General features: G+C 44.2%; 1 protein-coding gene across 1 annotated transcript; it reads right to left on the bottom strand.

The window, feature by feature from the left end:
- Positions 1–5,840: 5,840 nt before the first annotated feature.
- On the bottom strand, positions 5,841–9,177 carry LOC111150529 (MAGE family member B16). The gene is made up of 2 exons (XM_022508021.1): positions 9,164–9,177; positions 5,841–6,941 (listed from the first exon to the last, which is right to left on the bottom strand). The coding sequence occupies exon 2, from the start codon at positions 6,873–6,875 to the stop codon at positions 5,841–5,843; it is 1,035 nt and encodes a 344-aa protein (XP_022363729.1). The 5' UTR covers positions 6,876–6,941; positions 9,164–9,177.
- Between the last annotated feature and the right edge of the window lie 504 nt (positions 9,178–9,681).

The following is a 9,681-nucleotide window of genomic DNA, read 5'->3' as shown; positions in this document are numbered from 1 at the left end:
CAAGTAGGCAGAGAGGCAGACAGAGAGAGAGTGCAGGGGGGGGGTTGCGGGGGGGGAAGGGCTCCCTGCTGAGCAAAGAGCCCAACGTGGGGCTTGATCATAGGACGCTGGGATCATGACCCGAGCTGAAGGCAGAGGCCTTAACTCACTGAGCCACCCAGGTGCCCCATAAATAAAATCTTTAAAAAAAAATTTAATACTAATGCTAGCTAATGTTTAAACTTAAATTTTAACTGTGATGTTAAAAATCAAATTAAATCATATTTAAGTGGAAACATGGTTTCCTTCCCCATTTACCTTTTTACTAGAAATAATGCTTAGGTTTCAAGACTATTGATGAGAGCACTAGGTGATGTATCGAAGTGTTGAATCACTATACTGTAAACCTGAAACTGACATAACACTGTATGTTAACTAACTGGAATTAAAATAAAAACTTCAAAAATATTTTGAGATGAGATTATACAGATATGGCTTTTACTTTTCACAAATGTAGAGTAGGTTTCTTTGAAAGAAAATTTAAAAATTAAAAAATAAATGTAATATAAAACATCAGTTCTAGCACCTCTTGACTTTAAATCCCATTAAAAAAAAATAACCTTTTTTGGAAATTGCTAACTGAAGTGTTAGGCAGTGCCCCTGTGAGCCAACACCATGAAATGACAGTGCCTAAGTCATAGAATGTCATCATTACGAAACCTTTCAACCCTCTAGAATATAGAAAAACCTCAAAAGGTAGGTATTATATTTGAAAAAAGTATTTCCGTACAAATGTATTACTAATGGAAATATAAAATGCTGGCCCCAGAAAAAAAACTAGCGATCACATTGTTCAGTGGTTTTGATACTGGTTTTCTAAAAACTTAACTGTTATATATATCTTCTCTTTCTAAGACAAAATTTACACAGAAGCCCGGTAGTTAAAAATAAAAATGTCTTTCACTGCAAAAGAGGAACGGAGACCACATTTTTTGTTTTCCTTCTCTTGAACAGTTTCCCTTCTCCCCTATCCACCTCTACGCACTCCATGAAATACTAAACTTTTGTGGTATAGATGTGTTCAATGTCTTTGTGTCATTTCACATAATTAGACTGAGTGGATTCCTTAAGATATCAGGGCTGGTTAGGGAAATTTCAGGGCTATCAACTAATAATTCAAGTTGAGGCTACTGTCATTTTTAAAATTTCCCTCCTAAAAATGGAAATCAGCAACTTAAATCTTGTTATTACTAATGAGAATTAAAATGATATGATGTCATAAGAACAAAGGAAAAAATCCTGCCCTCATTATAAGTGATATTTATAGGTATTTGGGCAACCTGGCTCAAACACTGTCTTGGAGTTAGGAACGCTTACACGGGATGGTATGTGATGCTTCCTGCGCTGGGCTCCTCACATCGCCAGCACCAAGTCAGTTCGAAAACGAAGAGTACAATCTCCATAGGTTCTGAATCCAATCTGCAAATCTCTGCACCTTAGGTTAACCCTCTCTGTCAGCCAGTATCTGTTGGCAATGCAGGCCAGTGACCATAGTCATAAGATACCCACTCTCTGGTGGATGCCACAAACTCAGGAAACATGAGAAGCAGTCTGTGCTGGGGACACCACCTAGATTATTTAGGAGACTTGTCCACAGTTAGCCTTTTATCTGAAGAGCAACTGAGGAAATTAGTACTAGGGTAGCCTCTTTAAATCTCCTCCTTGTTGTTCTTGCCTGCTGCCTCCCACTGCTCCTTGGTGTTTCTGGTCTGTCTCAGCTGCCTATCATTACTCACTAAGATTCATGTAGCCCGGACCTCAATAGAGAGGATGCACTGTGCACAGAGGATGAAATGCCTATTGCCAGCAGATCCCAAGACAGATCCCAGCCCTGATACATAGGCAAAGGTTCAGTGGGCCACCAGAGTAGTCAAGACATGTAGCTTTCCCAGAATCCACTAGTAACATTATTGGATGATGCAGGAAAGACAGCTATCTTTGGCCTAATAGTACATGCAGGACTTCTACAGAATGGTGGATGTTTCTGTCCTTTCATCCAGTAACTTCCCCCACTTAGATAACCATATAGTTTCCAGCTATTAATGGTGATTCAGAGATTTCCCAAGCCTATCTATGTGTATTGTCTTGGGCCCTCCATGGGGATTCCCCACTATCTCTTTTTCTCATTCCTTCTCCCCTACTCTGAACTCTGGATTCAGAACTTTGACTACCAACCAGGTCTGGGTTCTCTGGACTTGAATTTCCATGTAGTCTCTCTCATGGACCTTGGACATTGCTCTTTCTCTGGATATTCATCCGTCACTAAATGTAAGTGTCTTGTCTATCTCCATTCCTAGTCAACTGGTCATTTTGAATCATTACTTTTCAAATTAAGTACTTTCAATTTATAAAATAATACACATGAGAGTGTTTATGGTATTAACATGCATTAATTTGTGAGAATATGAATTGGTAGAGTATTTTGGGGATGACATTTTGGCAATATTTATAAAAGTTTACAATGCCCAGATATTCTTCACTTTGACCTAATTTCTACCTTCTGTCAGACCAATAAACTTTAGCCCAATAAGTCATGTTCAAATTATTTCAGTTCTATAAGTCATAAGAAGAAATGGGAAACAAATTATGTGCCTGTTGGAAGGACATGGTTAGGGGCACCAGGGTGGCTCAGTCAGTTAAGCATCTGATTTTCAGTTAGGTTATGGTCTTGAGGTTGAGGTCTCTGGGTCAAGTCCTGCATCCAGGCTCCATGCTCATTGGGGGTCTGCTTGTCCCTCTCCCTTTGGCTCTGCCCTTCCCCTGGTTTGTGTTCTCTCTGTCTATTTCTCAAAGAAATGAATAAAATCTTTTTTTTTTAAAGGACATGTTTAAAGTAATCATGACACATACATGCTATGGGAGCAGTTATAAAAGTAAAGCAGATCTATATGTGTTGTCATGGAAAGATCTTGCATTCATGTTAAGGGTGAGAGACTTATGGCAGAATAACATGTATATCATGACCCATTATATTTTAAAATGATAGATAATTTTATAAAACAGTTATGTATGAGAAAGCCTACAATTAGCTTTAAATAATATATAGATTAATTGTGGCTGTCTCTGAGACTGTGGCTGAATTATGAAGGACTATTGTAAAGGTGGAGATTGTGATTTGTCTGTATTTTTAACATTTTTGCATCAAGAATATGTGCACTATCAGCTTTGTCATTAAAATATTTAAATAAGCCTAACAGCAAAAGTAATAGCTGTGTATGAATTAAAGTTTATGCTAGCCAATGGAAGAGACAACACCTGAAATCTGAATGGCTTACATAACAAAAGTATATTTCTTGCACACATAATATCTGATTGATTTGGCAGGGAATCTTTGCTACCAGGTAACACAGAGACCTAAGCTGCCTCCATCCTGTACTTTCACAACTCAACATAGGGTCCCCATGTTTGCTGCAGGATGGAAGGAAGGACATTATGGTGGCATCTTGGCTCTCAAATGCTTTGGCTTGTGACAAACATCCTTTGTGTTCATATTTCAGTAGCAAGGGCTGGTCATAAGATCCTTTCTAACTATAAGTAAACTGCACAGTGTAGTCTTCCCATGTACCCAGGAAAGAGTGGAAGACAAGTTGTGGATGAACACTTGTAGTCTCCACCATAAACTCTTATATACTAGGGGCCTGGTAGAGAGCAATCTCTAGAATTTGTTAGGCCAATGACCCTCTTCATCTCCTTGTAGAGTTTCTGAGGAGGCAAAATGTTCTTGGCAATTCTCCAACTTCATGAGATCTTACTATTTAACAAGTGCTTTCCAATAGAGTCATATATTTTTCAAAAGGACCTTGTAAATCTTTGCAGGAAGTGTTTGCCATACTTCACTTTTTCAAAAGCACTATTACACTTTGTCCTTTTCAATAACCACTATGATCACAGTACACTGAGAATTTTCTTACTCTTGGTGCATTGATAAAACTTTACCTCATGATTCTCTGCTATCTATCACCTAACTGAAAATGCCAGACATCTGCACAAATAAAATTATGCACACTGAAAACCAAAATTCTTTTTATTCCATCTATTTCATCTATCTATCTATATATCTATCCATCCATCACCTATCTATCATCTTTCTCTATCATCTATTACCCAAAGGTAATAGAGTCCTAGAAGTCTTATTATCCAAAGGTAAATGGAGTCCTATAAGGACTCCAGAATTTATAGAAACCGAGACACTGTAGATGGGGCACATGGGTGGCTCAGTTGGTTGAGCATCTCCTCTTGTTTTGGGCTCAGGACATGATCTCAGGATCATGGGGTCTAGCCCTGGGTCAGACTCTGCACTCAGCAGAGACTCAGCTTGAGATTCTTTCCCCATTCTTCTCCCTCCCCCTCTGCTCCATCCCTGGCCCCCTCAAATAAATAAGGAAATAAAATCTTAAAAAAAAGAATAGGGAATTTCTTCCTCACCTGGATGCAATTCAGAACTCCTAGAATTTGTGACAAGGACCAATTCCTTGCCTCCCTAGCTTCTGTTCCATTCAGATCACTCCTATTCTCACTAATTTCACACCCTTAAAAATATAAGCATTTCTTAGACTATGCCAAATTATACTGAAAATAGCTTATTTAAAATATGCCTTAAATGGAGTAGCCTCTTGCCCTCCTAGGCCAGGGCAACCAACGGTTTCTCGGTGTCTCATCTCAATAAAGTATCACTGTTATCTCTGAAAACTCTTTGAAGACTATGTGTATAGAAACTTGTTTGTGAATTATGTTCTGTGGAACAAGGATACCATCACAGGACAACTTCCATTCCTGCCCTAAAGATTTCTCCCTTTTTAAACTATACCCCCTAATTAACTACAAAGAATAGTTTTCCATTCAAGGTTTTTGAGTCTCAACTGGGAGACACACCATCTGAAGGTCTGATTTCTGATCACCACCCCCTCAGGCTCAGCTTGCCCTAAGTCCAAATTTAAGTTAAAAATTAACACTCCCTACAGGAATTCCAGCTTTCCCAATGTCCAAAATCCCTTGTCCCTGGCCATTTACACTTGATAGTCTCATATGGAATACCCCCACTTACCTGCTAACTCCATCTTGTATTTGCCCCTAAGATATTAGAAGGCATCCCACTGTAATGATAGGATTGCTGATCCTATAAGTAAAATTTGTAAGTGCAGTTGTAGGTATTGCTCATGCTATAATTTCAAAGACAAACATGGTGATTTCCAAAGAGCACATGTTTGATGAAGGTTCGGGGAATAAAAGAAACAGTGAGCATGGGGTCTAATTTATTGATGTTTATTTTTAATATATCCATAAACAAATTAAGCATATTAAAGTGTATATAATTTAATTGTATAAAACAAAATGTAAAAGGTAAAAGAGAGCCACAGATTGGCAATCTTTAATTTGTTCTCTATTTTTTGAACCCAACCACCTTAAAGCTGATCACTCTCACATTTCCAGTAAATGCCTATACCAATTCCATGTTATGTTATTCTAGATGACAAAATAAGATGGTTTCACAATTAGTTTCACAAAATAACAAAGCTCGTATAATTAAACCTCATTATAACATTAAATGTGTGACCAATGTCATCCACAAACTTGTAGATTTTTAAGCTAATTAAATCTAAATTAAATTAAATCTACATTAAAGACACAATATTTGAACAAATACATTATGTTAAAAAAGAATAAATTTTCAAGTTACACAATAATGTAGGAACACATAGGCATATCTACCGTATTCCTTTCAGCCCCAACCCAGACCTAAATTCTATGAACACTAACTGCCCTTTCTCAAACACAAAGTGAAAAACCTGCCTTGGGCTTCTCTAGGAGCAAGAGAAATGGCTGGACTTGGCCCTAGAACGCGCATTGGCCCCAAAAGTAGAAGTGGACCAGGCAGAAATTCTGGCGCGGGCCCTCTCTTCTTCATCTTGCAAAGCTTCCTCATACGGAGACGGGAAAGAGCTTGGGTCAGTCCCATGAACCTTGGCCAGAAACTCCAGGACTTTCATCTTGGTGGTTTCAGCGTGGGCTCTCGGGCCCCACAGGAATTCAAACTGTGCCGGATCACTGTCGGCCACCTGCCGGTACTCCAGGTACTTTTCCCTCACGAAATCTTTGGTGATGAGCTCCCTGGGCTCCCCAAAGATGGCGTGCTTCTGCCCGGCATATATCCCCGTCAAATTCAGAACTTCCCAGACTTCCTCTTCGGTGGCACTGTTGCCCTTCATGAAGATCACACCCAGGATAAAGATCAGGATGCCGGTCTTGGGCATGCCCTCTTCACCATCTAGCACCCCATCATAGGTGAGGCCCAATTTGATGAAGAGGCCATAGCAGTGGTTGGTGGGATCCACGCTCTTCACATCAAGGCCAAAGACCATCTCCATGTGCTCACAGGCTCTCAGGAAGATCTCGGTGAAGTGGTCTTCATACTCTTTGGTGACGACCTTCATATCTGCCTCTGTCACGGGCTCTTTCATGTGATACTTGAAGAGCATGAAATTGACCAACGAAATAACTTTCTCATCTAGAGCACGTATAGGCACATTCTTGGGGGTAGACCCAGCCCATGAGGTGCCAACCTCTTCTTCTTGGCCATTGGCGCCCTCATTCAATTCACTTGATGAGGTGGCTGTCATGGCGATGGAAGATGAGCAGAAACTCTGATGACTCTCAGGGGTACTGGGTTTACCAGCATCAGGAGCCTCCTTGGAATTGCCAGGTATCAGAGGATAAGAGGAGAGATGGGTCTCTTGCAGAGCCTTGGAGACCTGGTCAACCTCCATATCTTGGATCTCACTGCAGGTCTGAAAGCACTGATCATATAAGCATTGTGGATTCTTTTGGTGCTGAGGCATGCTGACTTTTATGAGTAGCAACAGACAGGAGTGAGGAGAGGAGAGTGGGCAATGGGGAATCACGGCCTAAGAAGAAGAAGGAGACATGAGTGGCTTCGGCTGCTCAACCCAGCTGGGGTGGCTCTGATAAAACTGCCTCCAGTGGACTTCTCCTGGGAACACTCTTCTAAGGCCTCACAGGTCTCCCAACCTCTTGGTTGCTATGCCCCTGAACAACAGTGAAGGAAGGAGTCTGAATGCTCCTGAGGAAGCAGCCAGCAAACCCAGGCTGAGAATTCTCAGAGACCGCAGAAAGCGGGGGGTGGTCGGGCTCTAGACAGCCATTTCTGTTCTGAGGAGGGTGGTCCCATCAGTCCTCCCTCAGGTGCATTGCCTTGGCTTTCGATATGGGATGGCCCCCCGAAGACCAAAGTCACATCTCCTAAGACAACTGATGCAGGTACCTTTTCCAGAAGGCCTACCTGGGACTTCCCAAGGCTGACAGCGGGAACTAGCCTGGGTGGAGGCTATCTATACTGCCGGTGGTGGTCCCCCCAGTTCTCACTTCATTGCCTTACTCTGAATCCAGGCAGGTCCTGGGATCCCTTCATTTGCTGACCTAACATTGTCCCTTCAGAACAAAGCCTCCACTTTCTGATTTCCAGAAGGTAATTAGGGCACATGTCTACTGACAGCCTCTCCCATAGCCTCTCAGTGCTGACAACAGCTCAGGGCAGGATTCCTCACTATCTGCACTCTCCTGGTGTCAGTGGACCCTCAGTATTCACTCTGGGTTCTTGACTTGGCAACTGGTGGGGTCTCAGGTCTGACCCCTCTATGTGATGTCAACCCTTCTGTACATAAGAATGCCTTATCCTCATGAGTTACCTGAGAAGGAAGTGAAGAAGGGCAGTTCCTTTCCCCCTCTTTTAAGGGCTTCCTGGGCTGACAGAAGGAGGTAGAAACTGTAAAGGTCCCTCTTTTCTGGGGTGGGTACATCTACCCGTGGGATCTCACTCAAGTTCCTACTGTGACCTGTGAGAGGATCTGGATCCCTTTCCTTGATGACCTCATACGATATAGGCACATACATCAAGGATCTCACCTGTCTCCAACCCCCCAAAGAAGGGGGATCTTCTCATGTAGTCTCTGTGCAGAGTTCTCTGGACTGAATAAGGTCCAGGGTCTCTTTGATGACCCTATGTTTTGGGGTGGATCCCATTCAGTTCTGACTCTGTATGTCCACATGGACTCCAGTACCGCCTGGTCACCCTGTCCACTGCTGAATCTGACTATGTCCCAATCTCCTAGGTGCCCAGCGTAGGAAGTGAGCTAGGAAGACTCCTGACCGTCATTGTCTGGGACCTTTGCCATTCAGACGTAACTCAATGACAACTGCCAGGGTCTAGGACTCCTCCTGACTGAACAAATGCTTTAACTTCCTGAGCCCCAGAGGAGGAAAGGAAAAGTCCCCTCTGCCTGCCATCCCTTCCCTGGGCCTCTCAGGGCTGACAACAGGGGAGGGGCTCTGTGTAGCCCCTCTGCCATCAATCAGTTGGTCGGTCCCAGCATCCTCACAAGTGCTAGTCTAATACTGATTGGTGATGTGCCTGCTGCCATCTATTACCTGGTGTTCCACCTTCCAAACAAGGCCCCACGTGTCCGAGACACCCAGAAAGGAAGTGAGGCGACACCTCATCTGCCGGACACGGAGACCTGACCACAAGGGCTTAATGCTGTGCCGCAACCTCTACCCGCGATCCAGGGAAGCATGAGCACTCACTCGGGGTCCTCGCCGGGACTCCTACCGGAGTCCCCCCGCGGGGCCTGAGGCTCCTTCCTTTGCCCACAGGACACCGCCTGCCTCGGGCTAAGCTCTTGCCTGCCTCAGGCTAAGCTCTCACCTCCCTCAGACTCTGGAGGCTGAAGTCAGTCAGCCATACTTCCGCCGCCCCTGCCCGAAGCCTCCCGGGGCTTACAGACTGGCCGAGGCTCACCGAGTCCACCACTGTCTGGGGTCGGTGGGCCCCTCAAGACTCACTCTGGGGGCTTTTTCTGGACTACCAAGAGGTCAAGGGACTCTTAGCCCCGCAACAGAAACGCTGTCACCTCGATCAGATCGCAAACAGGAAGTGTGTCGTAGGCCAGCCTGATAGGCGGGGCCGGGGTTACCAGAGTTGGATCAGGGCTCTCATCTAATGTGTCTCCTCATTTCTGTGATACGGGATCTCCTCAGCTCTCATTTGGAATCTTACTTGACTCCAAGCAGATCCTGGGAATCCTCCCTCTGCTGATGTGGTTCTACGCACCTCAGATCGAATCCCGTACAGCCCCAGATCGAATGCCGCACAGCCAGATGATCTTGAAGAGGAAATCAGGGGCGTCACATCCGGTTACACCTGCCTGGAGTCTTCTGGGCCAATAGCGGGGGCAGGGCTGTGCGTGCCAGGCTTTCACGGTGGTGGTTGCTGCTGGTCCCTCGTTAGAGTCCGGCTGACTTCTTGTAGTCTTGGAATTAATCCCTCCCTTGATCCCGTGTCACGCCTCTCATGCCAATGTCCTCATGCCCCTGGAACCCTCAAGCGGAATCGAGGGGATGCTTCAGTTGGGGAGCCCTGCCTGGGTCAGCAGGGCTCAAAGTAGGCACTGGCCCATGTCTGTGTGACCCACCGCCATTCTCTGGTTTTGGCTTCTTCTGTCCTCCTTCCTGGGAGTTCTCGTTTTGGCTCCTTTCTTGTGACTTAAGGCTTTCTGGGAAATGCCGTATCTTGGCAAACTCTTGGTGACTTTACCTCCTGAAACCCTTGCCAAGTGTGGAATGGGTCAC

Source organism: Enhydra lutris, unplaced genomic scaffold, assembly GCF_002288905.1.
Source record: "Enhydra lutris kenyoni isolate GAN:26980312 unplaced genomic scaffold, ASM228890v2 scaffoldscaffold23, whole genome shotgun sequence".
NCBI classification, from domain to species: domain Eukaryota; kingdom Metazoa; phylum Chordata; class Mammalia; order Carnivora; family Mustelidae; genus Enhydra; species Enhydra lutris.
Note: the sequence above shows the minus strand (reverse complement) of the source record. Positions and strands in the feature narration are given on the sequence as shown.

Bases quoted from the DNA above. Each gene is read 5' to 3' on its own strand.
- LOC111150529 (XM_022508021.1), bottom strand. From the start codon at position 6,875: ATGCCTCAGCACCAAAAGAATCCACAATGCTTATATGATCAGTGCTTT.